The 26,748-nt window shown below is 45.9% G+C and overlaps 1 protein-coding gene across 1 annotated transcript in view; it reads right to left on the bottom strand.

The window, feature by feature from the left end:
- Positions 1 to 26,748, bottom strand: part of LOC126149825 (carcinine transporter-like) — a 213,865-nt gene that overhangs the window by 8,991 nt on the left and 178,126 nt on the right. The window contains exon 8 of the mRNA XM_049915836.1: positions 9,737 to 9,924. Coding sequence (XP_049771793.1) covers positions 9,737 to 9,924 — 188 coding nt within the window. The remainder of the gene's footprint in view (positions 1 to 9,736; positions 9,925 to 26,748) is intronic.

Genomic DNA, 26,748 nt, shown 5'->3' with positions numbered 1-26,748 from the left:
TGCTGAAGATAAGGTGGGTAGATCACGTAACTAATGAGGAGGTATTGAATAGGATTGGGGAGAAGAGAAGTTTGTGGCACAACTTGACTAGAAGAAGGGATCGGTTGGTAGGACATGTTTTGAGGCATCAAGGGATCACAAATTTAGCATTGGAGGGCAGTGTGGAGGGTAAAAATCGTAGAGGGAGACCAAGAGATGAATACACTAAGCAGATTCAGAAGGATGTAGGTTGCAGTAGATACTGGGAGATGAAGAAGCTTGCACAGGATAGAGTAGCATGGAGAGCTGCATCAAACCAGTCTCAGGACTGAAGACCACAACAACAACAACAACTACTACTTATAAAGTAGAATTAATAATTACCTATACTGATGACATGACCAGCTGGCTGCTGTAAGTAACAAAACGCCTACTATTTTCATCACTGTCCTAAAGAAATTAATAACTCGCTAAAATAAAAACATAAAGGAACTTAGGAAGATTTTGATTAGTTGATGATGTGTGTCACTCATTGGCTATGTTTGCATGTATTACAATGAGCAATTTTTAGAGAGCTATAAACATAGTTTTAACTGAATGAAATGTATTTTGTTGTATGTTGCCATGTTTTCATTATCAGTTGACTAAGAATATTTGTTATTTTTGGTCTGGCGGAAGTTGGTTTTCGATCTGAGACATTGTACAAATCAATTGCTTTCTTTTATCACCACCGACCCTACAGCAAGTATTCCGTTACAATAGATCTTAATTTTCTAGAATTCCCCACAACTTTTGATGCCTTAGTTGTCATGCTACTTTGTTTTCTGCCATTGGCTGAAAAATGTCAGATTTGATGTATGTGAAGAGATTTTAAATAAACTCTTCTTTGGGTAGTGGGGGGAGAGTGATCACGACTTGTAGGACACACCCCTTGACCCCACACCTGGCCCACAGCCTACAGTGATAGTCTCCAATAGGGCACCTCTTTTAAAATGTCAAAAATGGACTTGTAAGAACCTTCGCGAAAGCTTAGCTATGTCAAATAAATGACTGTTTACATACATATTAACTTCTGTGGCATCTTTCCCTACTTTGGAACATCTTTGGATAAATTTAAGTACTGGGAGACATGGACACTATTATGCCATTGTACCGATGGTCGGTAAATCAAGAAGAGTAAGCTAAGGGCAACGTTGGCACTCATTGTAATAATGTCTGGTGTGCTACAGTGGAGTGCCGTACTTTGGAACAACAGTATAAAGAAATATAAAATCCAACGAGTATACACAGTGTGTCCCAGTTCTGTTAGGACTCTAGCTACGAAAAATTAAAAGTGATGGATTATGATCACAAAATCACTGTATTTATTCAAAATAATCTACTCTCGAATGAAAACACAGCTGAAATCGTTTTAAAAGTGTTTTGAAACAATCGCTGCGGTCTTTTTTGTGTTGTATTTAGTACTGCAGTACAGTTTTCTTGGATGTCCTTTATTGTCATAATGGTGTCCTTTCACTGCCAGCTTTAATTTGGGGAACAACCAGAAGTCTGCTGAAGCCAAATCCGGCGAATACGGTGGGTGATCCAGGACTGTGGTCAGTTTTCTGGCCAAAAATTCGTGCAAAATCTTCGCTTTGTGGGCTGGGGTGTCGTCATGGCGTAGCATCCAGGAACCTACTTCTCGGTATTCGGGTCGAATTCAACGGATTTTCACCCACAAACGTTGGAGGACTCAGAAACCTTGACGTTGCCTCACTACTGCACTGCCGTTTACCTGTGAGTGTCACACGTGTACTGTTGTAAGTAGGCTGTTTAGGTTTTTATGTTGGTAACGTCACGTAGCGTTCTGTACGAAAATCACTGACTGTGCTGTGTGCAGTCTGTGGCTGGTTGGAATTGTTGGAATATTCGCTATTGTAGTGTTGGGCAGTTGGATGTGAACAGCGCGTAGCGTTGTGCAGTTGGAAGTGAGCCGCCAGCAGTGGTGGATGTGGAGAGAGAGATGCCAGAGTTTTGAGAACGGACGATCTGGACGTGTGTCAGCCAGAAATAAGAAATTTGTAAAGATGGATGTCATGAATTGGTAGATATATGTATGATGACTTTTGAACACTATTAAGGTAAATACATTGTTTGTTATCCATCAAAATCTTTCATATGCTAACTATGCCTATGAGTAGTTAGTGCCTTCAGTAGTTAGATTCTTTTATTTAGCTGGCAGTGTTGGCGCTCGCTGTATTGCAGTAGTTCGAGTAACGAAGATTTTTGTGAGGTAAGTGATTCATGAAAAGTATAGGTTATTGTTAGTCCGGGCCATTCTTTCGTGGGGATTATTGAAAGTTAGACTGCGTTGCGTTAAAAATATTGCGTGTCAGTTTAGTGATGATCAGAATAAGTAAAGAGAGAAATGTCTGAGTACGTTCAGTTTTGCTCAGCTGTTTGAAAAACAAATAACGTAAGAGATTTTCCAGCACAGTCGTGCTTAATTTTTCAAAGGGGACGCTTGCACAGCTAAAACTTCAAGGATCATAACGCCGCAATTCGCCATGAGATAGCATTGCAGTTTGGAATTTCTCACAAGGAGTCCTACCGAGCGAGGCGGTGCAGTGGTTAGCACACTGGTCTCGCATTCGGGAGGACGACGGTTCAAACCCGCATCCGGTCATCCTGATGTAGTATGTTTTCCGTGATTTCCCTAAATCGCTTCAGGCAAATGCCGGGATGGTACCTTTGAAAGGGCACGGCCGACTTCCTTCCAACATCCTTCTTCCTTTCCAATGGGACCGATGACCTCGCTGTTTGGTCCCCTTTCCCAAAGCCAACCAACAAAGCAGTGCTAACGGAACTGGGACGCACTGCGTATAGTCTCAGCTGAGGGCAAAGGAAATGGCAGCCTGTAATTCATTGGTTACATACTTGGAAACTACGGCTTGACTACAAATGAGATTGCAAACAGAACAATTTTTCGGCCCATACCTGAATAGTTCTCAGGTATGTGACATCCATATGAGTTCAGACTAACAGGGGAAACGGAGCGTGTACATATACAGCGGTGTGAAAATTCTCCGCTTCTCTGACTGGTGAGAGAGCGTAACAGTAATGGGGGGCACTCGAAGAGAGATACAGTACACCTCGTGAAAAAACTTCATATCAAAATTTCGAATCAAGAACAGCTGCCAACGTAGAAGGAGATATGCTCGGAGTAGTGAAGCAACTTAAATCACTTAATAAAAGCAAGTCTTCTGGTCCAGATTGTATACCAATTAGGTTCCTTTCAGCGTATGCTGGTGTAATAACTCCATACTTAACAGTCATACACAACCGTTCGCTCTACGAAAGATCCGTATCCAAAAACTGGAAAGTTGCACAGGTCAGATCAATGTTCAAGAAAAATAGTAGGTGTAATCCACTAAATTACAGGCCCATATCATTAACGTCCATATGCAGTAGGATTTTGGAACATATATTTGTTTTCGAACATGAATTACGTTGAAGAAAACGGTCTATTGGCGCACAGTTAACAAGGATTTAGAAAACATTGTTCTTGTGAAACACAATTAGCTCTTTATTCGCATGATGTGTTGAGTGCTATTGACAAGGAATTTCAAATTGATGCCGTATTTCTGGATTTCCGGAAGGCTTTTGACACTGTACCTCACAAGCGGCTTATAGTGAAATTGCGTGCTTATGGAATATCGTCTCAGTTATGTGACTGGATTAGTGATTTCTTGTCACAGAGGTCCAGTTCGTAGTAACTGACGGAAAGTCATAGAGTAAAACATATGTGATTTCTGGCATTCCCCAACGTAGTGTTATAGGCAATTTCCTGTTCCTTATCTATATAAACGATTTGGGAGACAATCTGAGCAGCCGTCTTAGATTGTTTGCAGATGGCGCTGTCGTTTATTGACTAGAAAAGTCATCAAAAGATTTAGAAAAGAGAAATAACTCAAAAGCCAAGATCTCTTAAATGCTGTTTACTGGATAACCGGTTTCAACACATTAAAGGTGTCATAATCAGATCTGAATGTAGATTAACATTTATAAACAATTTGGATATAACGATACATGAGGCAGACCAGCTAATATAAAATCATCGTCACAAAAAATCAAAAAATAACTCCTCTCATGGTCATTCTTTTCCATAAAATATGTAAAACCGAAGTCACAAGATAAAATTATTTGGTGCATGACCGCTGCTCGACTAACAACGGTCAGCATCACATATCCAGATGGTTTATAAATCTTAATCTACATTCAGATCCGATGATGGCATCTTTAGTGTGTTGAAACCGGCTTTCCAGTAAACAGTATTTAAGCGATCTTGGCTTTTGAATTATTTCTACAACGGAGTGATCGCCCCACTACGCACTATGTGTTCACTGCAAAATTTAGAAAAGATATCTGTACGGTGCGAAAATTGGCGATTGATCCTAAATAACGAAAAATGTGAGGTCATCCACAAGAGTGCTAAAAGGAATCCGTTGAACTTCGGTTACAAAATAAATCAGTCAAATCTAAAGGCCGTAAATTCAACTAAATACCTAGGAATTACAATTACGAACAACTTAAATTGGAAGGAACACATGAAATGTTGTGGGGAAGGCTAACGAAAGACTGCGCTTTATTGGCAGGACATTTGGAAAATGTAACAGATCTACTAAGGAGACTGCCCACACTACGCTTGTCCGTCCTCTTTTCGAATACTGCTGGGCGGCGTGGGATCCTTACCAGATAGGATTGACGGAGTACATCGAAAAAGTTCAAAGAAGGGCAGCACGTTTTGTATTATCGCGAAATAGGGGAGAGTGTGTCACTGAAATGATGCAAGATTCGGGATAGACACAATTAAAACAAAGGCGTTTTTCGTTGCGGAGTGATCTTCTCACGAAATTCCAACCACCAACTTTCTCCTCCGAAGGTGAAAATATTTTTTTGACGTCGACCTACATAGGGACAAACTATCACTATGATAAAGTAAGGAAGATCTGAGCTTGTACGGAAAGATATATGTGATCGTTCCTTCCGCGCGCTGTACGAGATTGAAATAATAGAGAATTGTGAAGCTGATAGAAACAGCTGCATTGTGTAGCCCCTTTAGTTTCTGCCCCGTAGGGATCGAACGGGTGAAACCGGACAAATAGCAGCTCGTCCAGGGGCGTACAAGCAGACATACTTCCCACGCTCAGCCCATGGATGGAACAGGGACCACACTTTTCTATAAGGTACAATAGGAAGTACCCTCTGCCAAGTACTTCACTGTGGTTCACGGGTCGTACATGTAGAAGTAAATGTAAAAGAAGCGATAACGTAGCTCATTCGGCTTTTCAGTGACACAACTGTAGCCTTAGTGGTACACGGGGATTATCAAAGGTCGACTAGCAGATTGGCGCTGAGGGCTGGGGAGGGGCTGTTGTGATGTGAGTCGAGACCGCCTCCCAAACAACATTCTGCTGAAGGTATTTAATGTTTTACACATATTAATTTATAATTTTTTCAGCTTTCACAGAAGACAGATGCATGAAAAATGAGTGCCAAAAATGACAAGAATTGAAAAAAATACTAGCTTCGTTTAACATGTACGCATACGGTAATATCGCTGCCTGTCTCTCATGACGATATCGATAATCACCTCTCTGGTGAGTGCAGAGCGCTATTTAGGGAGAGGTGGCCAAGGCTTCCGTGGTGTGTGTGTGTGTGTGTGTGTGTGTGTGTGAGAGTGTGTTTCTTGCAGTGTCGGTGCCACGGTTGCAGATCTCAGTTTACGGTTTGTTGTCGATGTAATTAATATTCATGCCACGGACTTTTATCACTGTTGATGGTTCTAAATTGGTTATTTATTTCAGAATGATAATTCCAACATCGAGTGTCGTGTCGGATTGACAACTATCAACGCCGCGCGGGATTAGCCGAGCGGTCCAAGGCGCTGCAGTCATGGACTGTGCGGCTGGTCCCGGCGGGGGTTCGAGTCCTCCCTCTGGCATGGGTGTGTGTGTTTGTCCTTAGGATAATTTAGGTTAAGTAGTGTGTAAGCTTAGGGACTGATGACCTTAGCAGTTAAGTCCCATAAGATTTCACACACACACACAATGATAAGGCGATTGATTAACTGCTTGCATAAGGGCCAGAGATGGACCAACGCGTTATTGAGTTATTCAATTTGTGAAGATTTTTCTCTTGAATTATTCATCCAAGTTTTCCGAAACTGTAATCATTTGTTTGTCTGTCCATGTACACCACCTCTACCGATTTCCGTCCCATCCGGATAATTCCTTCGTGGTGCGTACTATTTTTGGCGTAGACTGTACTAAGAACTGATGTTAACAGTTCGGACATGTCTGAAAGAACAGACACCACATCCATATAAGTATATAGTTCTGGCAATACCGTCCATAACCTTCTTCTTCTGTGCGGATGCACACATATTCCCCGAACTCTTACGGGACTTGGGAAGGATGTCTTCCACGAGTAATGAGTGTGTTGGGATGGGACACTACGAGTGTAGTGTGTGGACATACAAAGTGAGAATGTGGGTCTCGCGGGAGGCGTGCGCAAGATAGTCCCTGCAGTCACACTATCGTCTGTGCCCTCGGTGGCTCAGGTGGATAGAGTGTCTGCCATGTAAGCAGGAGATCCCGGGATGGAGTCCCGGTCGGGCACAAAATTTCACCTGTCCCCGTTGATATACACTACTGGCCATTAAAATTGCTACACCAAGAAGAAATGCAGATGATAAACGGGTATTCATCAGACAAATATATTATACTAGAACTGACATGTGATTACATTTTCACGCAATTTGGGTGCATAGATCGCGAGAAGTCAGTACCCAGAACAACCACTTCTGGCCGTAATAACGGCCTTGATACGCCTGGGCATTGAGACAAACAGAGCTTGGATGGCGTGTACAAGTACAGCTGCCCATGCAGCTTCAACACGATACCACAGTTCATGTGGCGTATTGTGACGAGCCAGTTCCTCGGCCACCATTGACCAGACGTTTTCAGTTAGTGAGAGATCTGGAGAATGTGCTGGCCAGGGCAGCAGTCGAACATTTTCTGTATCCAGAAGCGCCCGTAGAGGACTTGCAACATGCGTTCGTGCATTATCCTCCTGAAATGTAGGGTTTCGCAGCGATCGAATGAAGGGTAGAGCCACGGGTCGTGACACATCTGAAATGTATCGTCCACTGTTCAAAGTGCCGTCAATGCGAACAAGAGGTGAACGAGACGTGGCACCCCATACCATCACGCCGGGTGATACGGCAGTATGGCGATGACGAATACACGCTTCCAATGTGCGTTCACCGCGATGTCGCCAAAGACGGTTGCGACCATCATGATGGTGTAAACAGAACCTGAATTCATCCGAAAAAATGACGTTTTGCCACTCGTGCACCCAGGTTCGTTGTTGAGTAGACCATCGCAGACGCTCCTGTCTGTGATGCAGCGTCAAGGGTAACCGCTGCAAACGTCGTCGAACTGTTCGTGTAGATGGTTGATGTTTTACAAACGTCCCCATCTGTTGATTCAGGGATCGAGACGTGGCTGCACGATCCGTTACAGCCATGCGGATAAGATGCTGTCATCTCGACTGCTAGTGATACGAGGCCGTTGGGATCCAGCACGACGTTCCGTATTACCCTCTTGAGCCCACCGATTCCATATTCTGCTAACAGTCATTGGATCTCGACCAACGCGAGCAGTAATGTCGCGATACGATAAACCGCAATCGCGATAGGCTACAATCCGACCTTTATCAAAGTCGGAAACGCGATGGTACGCATTTCTCCTCCTTACACGAGGCATCACAACAACGTTTCACCAGACAACGCCGGTCAACTGCTGTTTGTGTATGAGAAATCGGTGGGAAACTTTCCTCATGTCAGCACGTTGTAGGTGTCGCCACCGGCGCCAACCTTGTGTGAATGCTCTGAAAAGGTAATCATTTGCATATCACAGCATCTTGTTCCTGTCGGTTAAATTTCGCGTCTGTAGCTCGTCATCTTTCTGGTGTAGCAATTTTAATGGCCAGTAGTGTATATCAACGCCCGTCGACAGCTGAAGGTATTAATATAATTCTAATTTCTTTACAAATACACTCCTGGAAATGGAAAAAAGAACACATTGACACCGGTGTGTCAGACCCACCATACTTGCTCCGGACACTGCGAGAGGGCTGTACAAGCAATGATCACACGCACGGCACAGCGGACACACCAGGAACCGCGGTGTTGGCCGTCGAATGGCGCTAGCTGCGCAGCATTTGTGCACCGCCGCCGTCAGTGTCAGCCAGTTTGCCGTGGCATACGGAGCTCCATCGCAGTCTTTAACTCTGGTAGCATGCCGCGACAGCGTGGACGTGAACCGTATGTGCAGTTGACGGACTTTGAGCGAGGGCGTATAGTGGGCATGCGGGAGGCCGGGTGGACGTACCGCCGAATTGCTCAACACGTGGGGCGTGAGGTCTCCACAGTACATCGATGTTGTCGCCAGTGGTCGGCGGAAGGTGCACGTGCCCGTCGACCTGGGACCGGACCGCAGCGACGCACGGATGCACGCCAAGACCGTAGGATCCTACGCAGTGCCGTAGGGGACCGCACCGCCACTTCCCAGCAAATTAGGGACACTGTTGCTCCTGGGGTATCGGCGAGGACCATTCGCAACCGTCTCCATGAAGCTGGGCTACGGTCCCGCACTACGTTAGGCCGTCTTCCGCTCACTCCCCAACATCGTGCAGCCCGCCTCCAGTGGTGTCGCGACAGGCGTGAATGGAGGGACGAATGGAGACGTGTCGTCTTCAGCGATGAGAGTCACTTCTGCCTTGATGCCAATGATGGTCGTATGCGTGTTTGGCGCCGTGCAGGTGAGCGCCACAATCAGGACTGCATACGACCGAGGCACACAGGGCCAACACCCGGCATCATGGTGTGGGGAGCGATCTCCTACACTGGCCGTACACCACTGGTGATCGTCGAGGGGACACTGAAAGTGCACGGTACATCCAAACCGTCATCGAACCCATCATTCTACCATTCCTAGACCGGCAAGGGAACTTGCTGTTCAAACAGGACAATGCACGTCCGCATGTATCCCGTGCCACCCAACGTGCTCTAGAAGGTGTAAGTCAACTACCCTGGCCAGCAAGATCTCCGGATCTGTCCCCCATTGAGCATGTTTGGGACTGGATGAAGCGTCGTCTCACGCGGTGGGCACGTCCAGCACGAACGCTGGTCCAACTGAGGCGCCAGGTGGAAATGGCATGGCAAGCCGTTCCACAGGACTACATCCAGCATCTCTACGATCGTCTCCATGGGAGAATAGCAGCCTGCATTGCTGCGAAAGGTGGATATACACTGTACTAGTGCCGGCATTGTGCATGCTCTGTTGCCTGTGTCTATGTGCCTGTGGTTGTGTCAGTGTGATCATGTGATGTATCTGACCCCAGAAATGTGTCAATAAAGTTTCCCCTTCCTGGGACAATGAATTCACGGTGTTCTTATTTCAATTTCCAGGAGTGTATTATTGTTCCAATATTAAAACGTGCTATATATTTTATTGTTATTGTTATTAACACCTTAGACACCTGTGCTCGTTAAACGCGGGGGTGATGAAAGTTCTATTTTGGAAAGAGACAGTAACAAACTGAGACTCCTCGATAACCGAGCCCTGGACCTCCACCTGGTGGTAAGAGGGCGCCGCAACACGACAGTAGCGGGTAGCTCGTTGGGAGAGCTGATGGGGAGGTCGCCACTCACCAGGTGGACGACGTACGGCGCGACGGCGGCCAGAGCTCCAGCCGCCAGCATGCCGAAGGAAGTGCCCGTCTGTCGGATGCACGTGGGGTACAGCTCCATGCTCTGCAAGTAGGCGATGTAGTTGACGATCGTCGTGCCGAAGCGGATGAACACCACCAGCACCGTCGTCGGCCAGCTCACCGACGTGACTGCAAACGAGGCGAAAACTGTACTACGTGCTGTTTAGCGTTTCGTTACAACGTACTCACTGAACAGTGTAAATTATGAGGGCTGTCTGGAAAGTAACCTTCATTTTCATATACCCACTTGTGGGGCGGCGCGTTGAATTATATGTTGTTATTTAAATGTAGAATGTAATGTAGAAAAATGCATTTCCCGGCCGATTAACCATATGTGGGGCGGCGGGTGGAATTAATTGTTATAAAAATGTTCCTATTATTTGTGCAGTCTTTTGCCGTTCTCAACACTGGCTCTCTAACTACAATATTGACAACCAGAAAGTGATTAGCAAAACGTGAAGCCTGTAATTAGAATTCCTAGTGCCCACTTCATCTGAGAAATACACTTATAGCTACAGCTTATAGCTCTGAGGAATTAGGAGATTGTCTGGGATTCATAATCAAAAACGATTCTGTCTAAAATGTTCACTATATTCTGAAAGTCACAGACCAAAAAGAATCCACACAATCCAATTACCAGAGCAGTTCATAGTCTAATGCGCTGCTGCAACTATAACTGTTCAAACCAAATGTTTAAGTGAATGCTCGCCATAATTTGATGATAATGTTCATCAAACGCCACGCTAAATAATGGTAGAATGTCTGTCCCGCGACGGCACGTGAAAATACGACATACGCAAACTGAAGATAGATTATTAAAGTCATCCCAGAATTAACACTTCACTCGAAAACGATTTCATGGTTACGCGTATCCTGTGTAACTTATTGCGGCATCCGAGGCTGTTTATAGCAATGATACCGACGCGACGCGACTCCCGGCACAGGTGGTGTGCTATTCAGCATCTGGAGAGAACTGGGGCCTTCTTCTCTCGCGCAGCGTTCTTATATATAAAGCCGCGGTGCGGACGGCTAAGGGAACGCCTGATCAAAATCGCTCTCCCGACTAGCCGCTGGGCTAGTAATGCACCACTTATCGAATAAATCATCACTTCCTTTGCTGATGGCCGATGAAGCTCTCAATTTAAATGTGCAATCAGCACACAGGTAAGTAACCATAATAAAAGTCTGACGTGGCTAAGTCAAATATTTTGGGCGAGAGAATTAATTTAATTACACTACACGCAGTAGACGAGCTCTGAACTTGCTCTTTGGAGATACGTTATTGCTATGGTTTTATAGTTATTCAATTGAAACTTCTCACATCTTTATGATTATAGCGGATCTCCCTTCTACCTAAATTTAAACATCCTAGTCTTATTTATTAGCCTACTTAATCTATCTTGCTTCCTTAATTTTTAATACAAAAACCAGAAAATCATGAATTTCAACTAAAATTTTAATTTGTGAGATCCAGAATACTGTTTCTACTAAATTATTATGCAAAAGGAATCTAAATATAAATTTTTAAGTTTCTAGCTCTTTTCTGTTGCGTCAATGATTTTTACAGAAAAATGTCCAAATTTCGAAAATGGTTAAAGTTATTGAACTGATATTCAACACATATTGATTTAGTATTACTCCTGCCATGCTAGAAATGTTTCAGGTTATTTACTTGATTTTTAAAGTATTGCGCAACGTTTATGACGTCAGAGCTAATTACAGCGGACTGGCTGGCACACAATTGAAAGACTGATGTGAATTTTATACGACGTGAGTAGGCTGCTTCCCTACACACTGATCAGCCAAACCAGTATGACCACTGCCCAATGCAAGGTTGGATACCTCCTGCTGGGTTTGAGGGATGTATATGTAAGCCGAGCAGAGACGGATGGGTCATTATCCTAGCGAAGATATGCGCTGCAAATGGAGAAATCCAATAAGATAAGCGACACTGACAAAGGGCAGATCATCATTACGCAGAGCCTGTGGACGAGTATCTATAAAACGGGGAAGCTGGTCCAATGTTCACGTGCTATTGTCGAGAGCATCCATGGGAAGACGTAGAAAGGGAGTGCAACTAGCGCTACTCACTAAGTAGTTGGACGTCGACGACTACTCAGAGAACGTCGGGTTTAGAGGATTTTCTACACTGTAAACTAGGATAGATGGTATATTTGCTGAAAGAGAACAATGGAGAACCGCTTCGGAGCACAGCGTTCATCGTACATTGCTGGATAAGGAGCTCAGCAGCAGACTACTCGTGTGTTTTCACATGTTGACCCAACGATTTCGTCAGTTACGACTGCAGTGGGCACGGGACCCTCGGGATTCGACCGTCGGCCAGTGGGAATGTGCCAGCTCTTCTTGTGAATCACATATTTGCTGCACGAGGTCGATGGTCCTCTCCACAAACGCCGTCGTCGAGGTGGGAACGAAGCTGCAGATGCCGTGGCCAAGGCTGCGGTCCTCCAGCCTCGGACAGCTTCTTGTTGTGTCCCTTCATCAGATTGTAGCAGGGTCATTTGTAGGCTCATTTTATCGCTGTGGCATGCCGATTGGGCTGCACTTACGGACAACAAGCTTCGGGCCTTGAAACCTCTTCCCGCGGCTTGGACGTCCTCCTCACGCCCTTCTCGGCGGGAGGAGGTGGTTTTGGCCGGGTTACGAATTGGACACTGCCGGTTCAGCCATCGCCATCTGCCGCCGGCTGCGCCGGCGCCGTTCTGCCCATGTGGGCAATTGCTGACGGTCCGCCACATTTTAACGTCCTGTCCGGATTTTAATACACTGCGTCTTGATCTTGGCCTGCCATGTACTCTAGATGCCATTGTAGCGGATGACCCAGGATCAGCTGCTCGCGTTCTTCGTTTTATCAGCTTGACAAACCTGTCTAAGGACATTTGATTATGCTGTTTTTTTAATCCTCTGCCTGTCAATCTGTCTTTTATCGTGTTTTCCCTTCTAGTTGCTGTTTTAAACTTGTGCCTCACGGTGCATTCCTAACGTAGTCTGGGCGCTAATGACCATTGAAGTTGTGCGCCCTAAAACCACAAAAAGAAAAAAAAAAAAGAAAAAAAAGAACCGTCGTCGAGGTGAACGTCAGCTCAAAACGTGCAGCGCGCCAAGTACGCAGCCCGGTGGGTGCAGTATTATGCTATGGGAAACATTCTCCTGCGCTTACAAGGGGCCTGTGGTAATAATCGAAGACACGCTGACACCTGCGAACCATCTGCACCCCTTCGTGCTTATAATGTCTTCCCCGACGGCGACGCCATTTTTCAGCAGTATAATTGCCCCTGTCTCGGAGCCAGAACCGTGCTACAGTGGTTTCAGGAGCATTATAGTGAACTCACGTTGATGTCTCTGCGACCAAATTCGCCTAATGTAAATCGTATGGAACCCATTTGGATCGCTATGGTGCAACATCACGGCCTGCGCAAATCAGTGGCCCGCTATTTACGCGAATTACGTGGTCTGTACGTAGACATCTAATTCCACGTACCTTCACAAGCTTACCAAAGAACTGTCGGATACCTGATACACAGAATCATTGATGTACTTCGTTCCAAACACTGACAAAGAATCTGTTAAGCACGTGGTCATAATGTTTCGGCCCTTCATTGTATACCATCCAACGATACCAAATTAGAATCTTGTCAAGATAGTATATGGAGCGGAAATAATAGTTTGGCATGAACATATTTGCTTCATACGAATAAAACACGTATTTGCAAGAGACGGCATTTTTCTCATCGATATGATAAAGAATTATTAACTCGTCTCATTCATTGACAATACTGTAGTTCTGAATCAACTCGACTTTCTCGGTCTTCATCTCTTTCAGTCCTTGGTGCCACCTTTCACTCGAGACAGAGGCAACGCTGTAACGTTTTGTCTCAGGCACATAGTGATGGAACCAGTTTCCGTCGCTTATCAGAATACTCGTCGAAAACTCTTGTGCATCTTTTCGAAATGTGTTAAGTTCCAATGAGCTGGGCAAGTTATGGACAACGGCTTCTGCTGTGGAGACATTTCTAATATTGGTGATGGTTCTCCACTAAACTATCTGAACTTCAATCAATAAACGTGAAACCCATTGGGGACAAACTTGTAGACGTTCCAAGTTCAGGATAATATCCTACACTGGCCATCTGCGGCACCTCAGGCGAAGGAGCACAAAGCCTGGAGGGCGCACATGTGTTTTGGCATTACCATTCAGAGCACACTGTTGAACGAGGGGCTCGGCGGCAGACGACCCCTGCTTCTTCACAGGTTGGCCCAACGACATCGTCAATTACGATTGTAGCGGGCTCGGGATCATCGAGATTGGGCCGTTTATCACTGGAAACGTGTTGCCTCGTCGGGTAAATCACGTTCTTACTGCGCCAGATCGATGGGCGTCTCCTTCCTCGAGGCGGCTCGAAACGTGCACTGCGCCACGGACGCAGGCTGTTGGGAGCAGTATTATGTTACTACACTCCTGGAAATGGAAAAAAAGAACACATTGACACCGGTGTGTCAGACCCACCATACTTGCTCCGGACACTGCGAGAGGGCTGTACAAGCAATGATCACACGCACGGCACAGCGGACACACCAAGAACCGCGGTGTTGGCCGTCGAATGGCGCTAGCTGCGCAGCATTTGTGCACCGCCGCCGTCAGTGTCAGCCAGTTTGCCGTGGCATACGGAGCTCCATCGCAGTCTTTAACACTGGTAGCATGCCGCGACAGCGTGGACGTGAACCGTATGTGCAGTTGACGGACTTTGAGCGAGGGCGTATAGTGGGCATGCGGGAGGCCGGGTGGACGTACCGCCGAATTGCTCAACACGTGGGGCGTGAGGTCTCCACAGTACATCGATGTTGTCGCCAGTGGTCGGCGGAAGGTGCACGTGCCCGTCGACCTGGGACCGGACCGCAGCGACGCACGGATGCACGCCAAGACCGTAGGATCCTACGCAGTGCCGTAGGGGACCGCACCGCCACTTCCCAGCAAATTAGGGACACTGTTGCTCCTGGGGTATCGGCGAGGACCATTCGCAACCGTCTCCATGAAGCTGGGCTACGGTCCCGCACACCGTTAGGCCGTCTTCCGCTCACGCCCCAACATCGTGCAGCCCGCCTCCAGTGGTGTCGCGACAGGAGTGAATGGAGGGACGAATGGAGACGTGTCGTCTTCAGCGATGAGAGTCGCTTCTGCCTTGGTGCCAATGATGGTCGTATGCGTGTTTGGCGCCGTGCAGGTGAGCGCCACAATCAGGACTGCATACGACCGAGGCACACAGGGCCAACACCCGGCATCATGGTGTGGGGAGCGATCTCCTACACTGGCCGTACACCACTGGTGATCGTCGAGGGGACACTGAATAGTGCACGGTACATCCAAACCGTCATCGAACCCATCGTTCTACCATTCCTAGACCGGCAAGGGAACTTGCTGTTCCAACAGGACAATGCACGTCCGCATGTATCCCGTGCCACCCAACGTGCTCTAGAAGGTGTAAGTCAACTACCCTGGCCAGCAAGATCTCCGGATCTGTCCCCCATTGAGCATGTTTGGGACTGGATGAAGCGTCGTCTCACGCGGTCTGCACGTCCAGCACGAACGCTGGTCCAACTGAGGCGCCAGGTGGAAATGGCATGCCAAGCCGTTCCACAGGACTACATCCAGCATCTCTACGATCGTCTCCATGGGAGAATAGCAGCCTGCATTGCTGCGAAAGGTGGATATACACTGTACTAGTGCCGACATTGTGCATGCTCTGTTGCCTGTGTCTATGTGCCTGTGGTTCTGTCAGTGTGATCATGTGATGTATCTGACCCCAGGAATGTGTCAATAAAGTTTCACCTTCCTGGGACAATGAATTCACGGTGTTCTTATTTCAATTTCCAGGAGTGTACTTGTGGTAGTAATCGAAGACATCATGTCAGCTGTGGGCCATCTGCATCCCTTCATGTTTGATGTCTTCCCTGACGGCGATGTGATCTTTCTGCAATGTCACTGTCGTTGTCTCGAAGCCAGGGTCGGGCTACAGTGGTCTGAAGAGCATTATAGCGAAATCACGTTAATGTCTTGGCTACCAGATTCGCCTTACGTGAATCCGATGGTTCCAGTCTGGGTCGCTATCGAGCACCATCACCGTGTACACAGATCGACGCGAGTTATTTACGGGTATCACATGACTTGTGCATGCGCACCTGGTGCCACATAACTCCATAAATCTATCGGCGAACAACAGAATCGATGATACGCAGAATCGGTGATACACTACGTTGCAAAGTTGACCCAACAAGCTATTAACAGGTGGTCATAATGTTTTGGCTCGTCAGTGTACGGTACCTGAAGCAAACTCCCGATTATGTGGGTCAATACGAACGCAAGATTGCTTGGATAAGTCATAAAACACGACTAATCCCAAATACACATGTTTCTGCCACGATGTTGTACTTACTGTGTTTACAAAATACGCTTCATGTCATCTTTGAAAACCCAGTGGTTCAGTTACCTAATGTATCATTTACGGGAAACTGGCAACTTGTTTACAAAATTGCACTTAAAACGCACTATATTTCATGTCATTTACTTTAAGTTCACTTTCAGAAAATTACCATCAAATTCTGTTCATGTTTCTGCTTTCCATTCCATTCTTTTTCCTGTCGAAGTTTATCGTTTCCGGGGATCAAACGAATTGTACGCTGAAGCTCCTAATCACAAATCAGTGCATTTCAGTAGCTCGGTGAGGATGCTGATGGCGTTGCCCTCTGCATCACAATTACTTACTAATAAGCTGGTTATTTTCCTCATATCTGCCTTAACAACCAGACATTTGTGTTCCAAAGTAAAATATCTTTTTTTCTAAATATAACAATACTTTAGGTTTCGTTTCTCATTTATTTAATAAAAACGCTGAACTGTGCACCGCGTAATCCGTAGTAAGGATAACAGGGAGCTCTGCGTAATCTGACATCATGGAAGTCAAGCCGAGAGGCAGCAGCACTGTCGCCAGCGTCACGTTTAGTTCACCGTCGTTATCAGCAGGAGGGCAACTCGTAATCCCGCTGGTCGCAACGGCTGTACTGCTGCGTTTCACACCGATTCGCGTACAAGTTGAGATTGCTTTCGTTCCAAGCTGTCATCGTAGCTCGTATTAGCAGTCTCTTTTTAACTATTCTGTCAAACACTGTAATCAATGCACGACGGTACTCGGCCTCACTCAACCTGGCAAACATAGGACCTGCTAAGGGTGTCGAAATGAGGCGTTTCTGAACGTCCACCCGACAGTGCAGACTTGGCTGCAGTGATTACCGCCTCCCCAAGCTCATGGATTAGGGGCTTGGCTCCCAGTCTTTTTGTCTCTAGCCAAGAACTTCAACGTGCTCTCATGGTCTGGATGCAGTGTTAGGCGGCACACGTTTATGCAGCGGTATTCTCGATGCTCAAACTCGAAATTCTGAAAGGTGATTATTCAAACGAATAATACAGGGCTATTACAAAAGATTGAAGCGATTTTATAAATTCACTGTAGCTCCATTCATTGACATATGGTCACGACACACTACAGATACGTAGAAAACTCATAAAGTTTTGTTCGGCTGAAGCCGCACTTCAGGTTCCTGCCGTCAGAGCGTTCGAGAGCGCAGTGAGACAAAATGGCGACAGGAGCCGAGAAAGCGTATGTCGTGCTTGAAATGCACTCACATCAGTCAGTCATAACAGTGCAACGACACTTCAGGACGAAGTTCAACAAAGATCCACCAACTGCTAACTCCATTCGGCGATGGTATGCGCAGTTTAAAGCTTCTGGATGCCTCTGTAAGGGGAAATCAACGGGTCGGCCGGCAGTCAGCGAAGAAATGGTTGAACGCGTGCGGGCAAGTTTCACGCGTAGCCCGCGGAAAACTGGCTCATGCCACAACTGGAGACCGACAGCGCCAACTTCATCTTTCAACAGGATGGTGCTCCACCGCACTTCCATCATGATGTTCGGCATTTCTTAAACAGGAGATTGGAAAACCGATGGATCGGTCGTGGTGGAGATCATGATCAGCAATTCATGTCACGGCCTCCACGCTCTCCCGACTTAACCCCATGCGATTTCTTTCTGTGGGGTTATGTGAAAGATTCAGTGTTTAAACCTCCTCTACCAAGAAACGTGCCAGAACTGCGAGCTCGCATCAACGATGCTTTCGAACTCATTGATGGGGACATGCTGCGCCGAGTGTGGGAGGAACTTGATTATCGGCTTGATGTCTGCCGAATCACTAAAGGGGCTCATATCGAACATTTGTGATGGCCTAAAAAAACTTTTTGAGTTTTTGTACGTGTGTGCAAAGCATTTTGAAAATATCTGAAATAATAAAGTTATTGTAGAGCTGTGAAATCGCTTCAATCATTTGTAATAACCCTGTACATGAGCGTTGTTTTACAATTTTTCTAATACTTTTTTAAAGGGGCGGTATCTTACCTCTTTATCGAAACACTGTCAGTTTCGGCTAAACATCAGACTATCCTCATGCCATAGGTGTCCGCAACGGGGACCACAAGGGGTACTTGTTCACCAACCCTCAGATCTGGAATACACAGTTTTTATTCATGTACTGACAAGGGAACCTCCCCATCGCACCCCCCTCAGATTTAGTTATAAGTTGGCACAGTGGATAGGCCTTGAAAAACTGATCACAGGTCAATCGAGAAAACAGGAAGAAGTTGTTTGGAACTATGAAAAAAATAAGCAAAATATACAAACTGAGTAGTCCATGCGCAAGATAGGCAACATCTAGGAGGGTGTGAGCTCAGGAGCGCCGTGGTCCCGTGGTTAGCGCGAGCAGCTGTGGAACGAGAGGTCCTTGGTTCAAGTCTTCCCTCGAGTGAAAAGTTTACTTTCTTTATTTTCGCAAAGTTATGATCTGCCCGTTCCTTCATTGACGTCTTTGTTCACTGTAATAAGTTTAGTGTCTGTGTTTTGCGACCGCACCACAAAACAGTGCGATTAGTAGATGAAAGGACGTGCCTCTCCAATGGGAACCGAAAAAATTTGATCGCAAGGTCATAGGTCAACCGATTCCTCTACAGGAAAACACGTCTGATATATTCTATACGACACTAGTGACGGCATGTGTGTCACATGACAGGAATATGTTGTCGACCCACCTGACTTGTACACTTGGTGAATGGGTAAAAAGATTCTTCTACGTTGCCCGATTTAGGTTTTCTTGTGGATGTGATAATCACTCCCAAAAAAGTGATCGCATCGGACGGACATTTAATAATTGTCCGAAAATAAAAAAATAAACTTTTCACTCAAGGGAAGACTTGAACCAAGAGCAGTTGCTCATGCTAACCACGGGAACACGGCGCTCCTGAGCTCACATTATCCTAGACGTGGCATATGTTGCACATGGACTACTCAGTTTGTATATTTTGATTATTTTTTTCATCGTTCCACACAACTTCTTTCTGTTTTCTCGATTGATCTGTGATCAGTTTTTCAAAGCCTATCCACTGTGCCAACTTATAACTAAATCTGAGGGGGGTGCGATGGGGAGGTTCCGTTGTGAGTCAACAACCATCTCTCAGGTATAGTAAGTCTTTAATATTCATACACTGAGTCGAGAACCATCTATTCTCTCAGGTATAATAAGTCTTAAATATATAAGTAAACAAAAGACGCACTACGACGGAATTATTCGAACGGAATGGAAATCGGTGGAAGTGGTGCACATATTCAGACAAGCAAATAATTGCAATTTCAGAAAAATTGGATGATTGATCCAAGAGAAAGAACTTCACAAATTGAGCAAGTAAATAACGCGTTGGTCAACCTCTGGCCCTTGTGCAAGCAGTTATTCGGCTTGGCGTTAATTGATAGTGTAGCTGGATGGCCTCCTCAGTGGTATAGTGCCAAATTCTGCCCGACTGGCGTGTTCAAGCGTAAAAATTCAGATATGGTTGGAGGACCGTCTCCATAATGATCAAAACTTTTTCAACTGGGAGGGATCCGGGGACCCTGCCGGTCAAGGTGAGGTTTAGCAAGTACGAAGAAAAGCTCAACTGAAATGGGGGCTCATCTGACCAGGCCGCGGTTTTTCAGTCGTCTAGGGTCCAACCAATATGGTCACGAGCCCAAGAGAAGCGCTGCAGGCGATATCGTGCTGTTAGCAGAGGCTCTCGCGCCAGTCGTCCGCTGTCATTTCCCATTAACTAATGCAAAATTTCACCGCACTGTTCTAACAGATAAGTTCGTTGTACGTCCCCCGTTGATTTCTGCGGTTATTTCACGTTGCTCATTTGTTAGCACTCACAACTTGAAGCAAAACACCGCTCTCTCTGTCTTTAAGTGAAGGCTGTCGGCCACTGCGTTGTCCATGGTGAGAGGTAATGCCTGAAATCTGGTATTCTCGGCACTCTCTGCACATTGTGGATCTCGGAAAAATGAATCCCCTAAGAATTTTCAAAATGGGATGTCCCATGCATCTTACTCCAACTACTATTCCGCTTTCAAAGTCTTATTTCCCGCCATGCGGCCAGAATCGCGTCGGAAACCTTTTCACATGAATCACCCGAGTACAAACGATAGCTCCGCCAATGTACTGTCCTTTCGTACCTTCTGTACATGACACTACCGCCATATGTTCCCACTTTCGTCACCTCATTGTATAAGCCCGGGATGGCATGCCACGAAAGGCAACAAAACGGGGTACAGAATATCGTCTCGTACCTGGGACCTTACTGACTGTTCAAATGGTTCAAATAGCTCTGACCACTGTGGGACTTAACATCTGAGGCCATCAGTCCCCTACACTTAGAACTACTTAAACCTAACAAACCTAAGGACATCAGACACATCCGTGCCCGAGGCAGGATTCGGACCTGCGACCGTAGCAGTCGCCCGGTTCCAGACTGAAGCGCGTAGAACCGCTCGGCCACACCAGCCGACTCTCACTGACTGTAGCAGAATTGTCTTCAGTAATGAGTCTTACTTCGAACTGAGCCGCGACGATCAGCCACGCCTAGAGATGCCCCAGACAGTGGTGGGATACCAACCTGCCTGTCGCTAGCCATGCGACCCGACATCCGGGAGTGGTGGTCTCGGGTCTTGTGTCTTTTCATAACAGCATCACTTTGGTTTTCATCCGTCTCACCTTTACGGCACAGCGGCACGTCCACAATATTCTAGGCCCCGTTCTGTTGCGCTTCAAGGCGAGCCATCCTGGGCTTACATTTCAGCAAGATAACGCCCGCCCGCACACAGCGACAATTTGTACCGCTTGACATCGTGCTTGCCAAATCCTGCCTTGGCCAGCGAGGTCTCCGGATCTCTTCGAAATTTAAACCGTTTGGAACATTATGGGCAGAGACGTCCAACTAGCTTGGGATTTTGACGATCTAACGCACAAGTTGGACAGAATTTCTCACGGTATCCCTCAGGAGGATATTCAACAACACTATCAATCAATGCCATCCGAATAACTGCTTGTATGAGAGACAGAGGTGGACCAACGCGTTATTGATATGCTCATTTTATGAATCTCTTTCCCTTGATTACATCATCCAATTTTTATGAAATTTTAATCATTTGTTTGACTGTACGTGAACACCACATTTACCGCTTTCCATCCCATTCGGATAATCATTTCGTGGTGCATCGTTTTTTCTTCTATCGTAGAGTGTATGTAATAGTGTGTCACCTATAACGTTTAGGTCTTATGACATGACACGCCTTGAAACTGGCCAACTCATCTTCCCCTCCACCGCAAAACCTCTGTGGACTCTCATGCCACAGTCATCAGGCAGGTCGTCTCAGGTCATGCGTCCAGAAATGATAATTTGTATCATTGTTACCGATGTAGTGTATCAAGTTACGCATGAAGCAATATGTTCGCAGGGTGAAGCATAACGTCAGACTAATACAATGTGAAACGTGGAACTTAGGGAAAGCAAGAAAAGGTGTGAACGGGGCCTAATCAGTTACCGTTGGTTGCACAGTAAACACGTACACCTTATTTAAGGAAGTAATTTTTTAAAAACAATCATTAAAAAAATCGACTGTAACACAAGCTACACTGACGGCTGAAGGCCTTATTAAGAAAGAATTCGAATTATTTGTCGGCTGAAGGCCACGAGATATACTTCAGAACAACTAACGGCTGAAGGCCTGTATTACAAATGAGGAAGACAATTACATGTTAAAAATAGCAAATAATTTTTTAAACAATCATTAAAAAAAATTGACTGCAACACAAGCTACACTGACGGCTGAAGGCCTTATTAAGAAGAATTCAAATTATTGTCAGCTGAAGGCCTCAAGGAATAGGAATAATTTAAACAAAATATTATTTTTAAGCAATTGACACAATCAGACCAAATAAAGAAGGGAGTGATCCACAGACGGTGCTCCAAGGATCGCCCTGAGAAAAAGTCCGTACAGTTGTGTAAGCGGTGAGACAGGTAGCCAAGAGTTATGCTCACCTACCAGTGTGGCAACTCAAACTAGGTAGAGTTTAAACACTGATCAATGCTCTTACCAAATCCACCTAACATGTGATAACCAGTACAAAAACAGAAAAATTCAACCGAGGATGATGTGACAGACAGCACTGTGTTTTCAGAATCCAGTGTTTAAAATATCGAAAGGCAGAAGGAACCACTACAACCAAGGTAGACAAAAAAAAAACCACAACCTTCACCGCAATCAAGAAGGCTCTCGAACTACACGTCATGCCGGACAGCATCGGCAAGACGAGGAAAAGTACACTGCCACAAAAATACGCTAACCTCCAAGGCATTAGCGGCCACTAGGCAGTAAAATACCGCTGGTTGCACTTCACCAATAATAATACAGAATTCAAAAACTAGTAACAGGCAGTAGAAGATGGCTAATAGATTCCGCCAACTTGACTCGCTCCACTTGTTGCTATTCGTCTCACGGCGACCTCGCGAGCAGCAATGCACGGACAAATGGCGTGATCACAAAATAGTGGAAGTTTCACTACTGGATTAATGTTCATTCAACTCAACGTCCTGGGTCCGGTGGACAACGAGGTTGTGGCCCTCGCAACTACAAGGTGCATTCAAGTTCTAAGGCCTCCGATTTTTTTTTCTCCGGACTGGAAATAGATAAAAACATGAGCATTGTTTTAAAATGAGGCCGCGTTCATTGTCAACACGTCCCAGAGATGGCAGCACCGTACGGCAGATGGAATTTTACCGCCAGCGGCGAGAATGAGAACTGTTTTAAATACTTAAAATGGCGACGTTTTCCTTACTTGAACAGCGGGCAATCATTCGTTTTCTGAATTTCTGTGGTGTGAAACCAATTGAAATTCATCGACAGTTGAAGGAGACATGTGGTGATGGAGTTATGGATGTGTCGAAAGTGTGTTCGTCGGTGCAACAGTTTAATGAAGGCAGAACATCGTGTGACAACAAACCGAAACAACCTCAGGCTCGCACAATCCGGTCTGACGATATGATCGAGAAAGTGGAGAGAATTGTTTTGGGGGATCGCCGAATGGCTGTTGAACAGATCGCCTCCAGAGTTGGCATTTCTGTGGGTTCTGTGCACACAATCCTGCATGACGACCTGAAAATGCGAAAAGTGTCATCCAGGGGGTGCCACGAATGCTGACGGACGACCACATGGCTGCCCGTGTGGCATGTTGCCAAGCAATGTTGACGCACAACGACAGCACGAATGGGACTTTCTTTTCGTCAGTTGTGACAATGGATGAGACGTGGATGCCATTTTTCAATCCAGAAACAAAGCGCCAGTCAGTTCAATGGAAGCACACAGATTCACAGCCACCAAAAAAATTTCGGGTAACCGACAGTGCTGAAAAAATGATGGTGTCCATGTTCTGGGACAGCGAGGACGTAATCCTTACCCATTGCGTTCCAAAGGGCACTACGGTAACAGGTGCATCCTACGAAAATGTTTTGAAGAACAAATTCCTTCCTGCACTGCAACAAAAACGTCCGGGAAGGGCTGCGCGTGTGCTGTTTCACCAAGACAACGCACCCGCACGTCGAGCTAACGTTACACAACAGTTTCTTCGTGATAACAACTTTGAATTGATTCCTCATGCTCCCTACTCACCTGACCTGGCTCCTTTTTCCAACAATGAAAGACACTCTCCGTGGCCGCACATTCAGCAGCCGTGCTGCTATTGCCTCAGCGATTTTCCAGTGGTCAAAACAGACTCCTCAAGAAGCCTTCGCCACTGCCATGGAATCATGGCGTCAGCGTTGTGAAAAATGTGTACGTCTGCAGGGCGATTACGTCGAGAAGTAACGCCAGTTTCATCGATTTCCGGTGAGTAGTTAATTAGAAAAAAAATCGGAGGCCTTAGAACTTGAATTCACCTCGTACAGCCCCTCGATCTGGCAATGCCTGCGTGCCGCCAGCGGTCCCGGCTTGTCCTTGTGCTGCCGGACCTCTCTGCTGCTCCGTCCCAACCGAACTACCGACACACCCGACCCGGAAAATTCTTCACGTCCTTCCAAAGATAGTACGGGTACTAGATATCGATAAACGCTGCTGCTGCCACTCGCGGACACAACAAACGTAGTGGCACCAGTAAACAGAAGAAGAAAACGAGACGCCACGATCCCTATTACACGATGCCAACCTACCAACGGCACCAGCACGAGCCGCACACGGCTCACAAGGGTTTTGATTATTCCAGTATTTTAAATATAGCCTAAACGGAGGTTTCACATTCCAGGCAACCGTCCTATACTGAGAAAGAACTTATGATCAATGAAAGTCAGACTGAGATAATAACTATTACTGTTTAACACAGATAAAGGGAAAAGAAGTAAGTTGTGAAATTTCCCTTAAAAAGAAGGCTTGCAATCTCGTCTACGTTTTCAATTCGACATTTTTTTCAGGTTTCAAATGATTACTGCAACTACAAGGTAACATTCCCAAAATGGGTCTAAGCTGGGAGAAGCAAGGAGATCATGCTGGCTGGTCTGTGGTTTTTCTGTGGACAAGCTGCGTCCTGTTTGTGAACGAGTTTTGTCCTGTTAAAATGTGACATCAGGAGATTGTCTCGTGAGAAGTAGTACATGACGGCGCAGGATGCCTTGAGGCCTGTCACTGTGGTGTGAGAGTTCCTTGAATCACTGCTAGGGATAACCTAAACTCACACCTGACGGTTCCACACACCATGATGCTATTGGTAACAGTATTATGTCTCTCCAAAACGTTTGGAGTATGTATATTATGGCCTGGTTGCCGCCATACTTATATATGATGGTTACCTGACGCAGTGTAGAACCCAGTTTATCACTGTAAATGATGTTATGCTACTCGTCAACAACCCGTTTTCCAGGTCTGGCATCACTCAAAGACAACATTTATGAGGATTATAAAGTTTAGCAACCAGTCACAAGCATAGCATAAAATGTTTGTTCACGTTTAATCATTACTTGATTTGGATTTTTAAACTACATCATCTGATGGCTCTTAAAACCTTCTATGGTGGAGCCTTGCTTTGTGCTGCTTTTTTCGTGCTCTAAGACAAACAATAATTCTCTGTTTTGTGTTGTGGTGATAACAGAAACGTCTTCTGCTAGTCTTCTAACAGTATGCGTTGACAAAAGCTGTTGTAGTGAATCAGTTACCTGTAACCAGACGCCAGGTGCAGATGTGAAGGGGTTATGATGTTACTTGGTGCACAATGGATGTGATGTGATCAGACTTGGTCGACTAGAAATTTAATGATGTGTATGGTTCTCCTCAAATTTGGATACAGTCCAATACCTGGCCGTGGTCACATCTGGACGCCTGAAATGCCCAGATATTCTAAGAATTGTCCAGCCGACCACGCGCAGACCCACAATGGCGATCCTTTTCAACTCTGTCAGGTGCTGACTACATTAATGCATTGCACTCGCATTAGACCTGGTAATATGGAGACGTGTTAACAACACTAACCCAGTACAATGGCCTATGTAGTCACTACATATGACTGCAACACCAATCATTTACATAGACATGGATGGTATGTACAAGGGCAGTTCAATAAGTAATGCAACACATTTTTTTTCTCAGCCAATTTTGGTTGAAAAAACCGGAAATTTCTTGTGGAATATTTTCAAACATTCCCGCTTCGTCTCGTATAGTTTCATTGACTTCTGACTGGTGGCAGCGCTGTACGGAGCTGTTAAAATGGCGTCTGTAACGGATGTGCGTTGCAAACAACGGGCACTGATCGAGTTTCTTTTGGCGGAAAACCAGGGCATCTCAGATATTCATAGGCGCTTGCAGAATGTCTACGGTGATCTGGCAGTGGACAAAAGCACGGTGAGTCGTTGGGCAAAGCGTGTGTCATCATCGCCGCAAGGTCAAGCGAGACTGTCTGATCTCCCGCGTGCGGGCCGGCCGTGCACAGCTGTGACTCCTGCAAAGGCGGAGCGTGCGAACACACTCGTTCGAGATGATCGACGGATCACCATCAAACAACTCAGTACTCAACTTGACATCTCTGTTGGTAGTGCTGTCACAATTGTTCACCAGCTGGGATATTCATAGGTTTGTTCCCGCTGGGTCCCTCGTTGTCTAACCGAACACCATAAAGAGCAAAGGAGAACCATCTGTGCGGAATTGCTTGCTCGTCATGTGGCTGAGGGTGACAATTTCTTGTCAAAGATTGTTACAGGCTATGAAACATGGGTTCATCACTTCGAACCTGAAACAAAACGGCAATCAATGGAGTGGCGCCACACCCACTCCCCTACCAAGAAAAAGTTTAAAGCCATACCCTCAGCCGGTAAAGTCATGGTTACAGTCTTCTGGAACGCTGAAGGGGTTATTCTGTTCGATGTCCTTCCCCAGGGTCAAACGATCTACTCTGAAGTGTATTGTGCTACTCTTCAGAAATTGAAGAAACGACTTCAGCGTGTTCGTAGGCACAAAACTCTGAACGAACTTCTCCTTCTTCATGACA

Source organism: Schistocerca cancellata, chromosome 2, assembly GCF_023864275.1.
Source record: "Schistocerca cancellata isolate TAMUIC-IGC-003103 chromosome 2, iqSchCanc2.1, whole genome shotgun sequence".
Classification (NCBI taxonomy): domain Eukaryota; kingdom Metazoa; phylum Arthropoda; class Insecta; order Orthoptera; family Acrididae; genus Schistocerca; species Schistocerca cancellata.
Note: the sequence above shows the minus strand (reverse complement) of the source record. Positions and strands in the feature narration are given on the sequence as shown.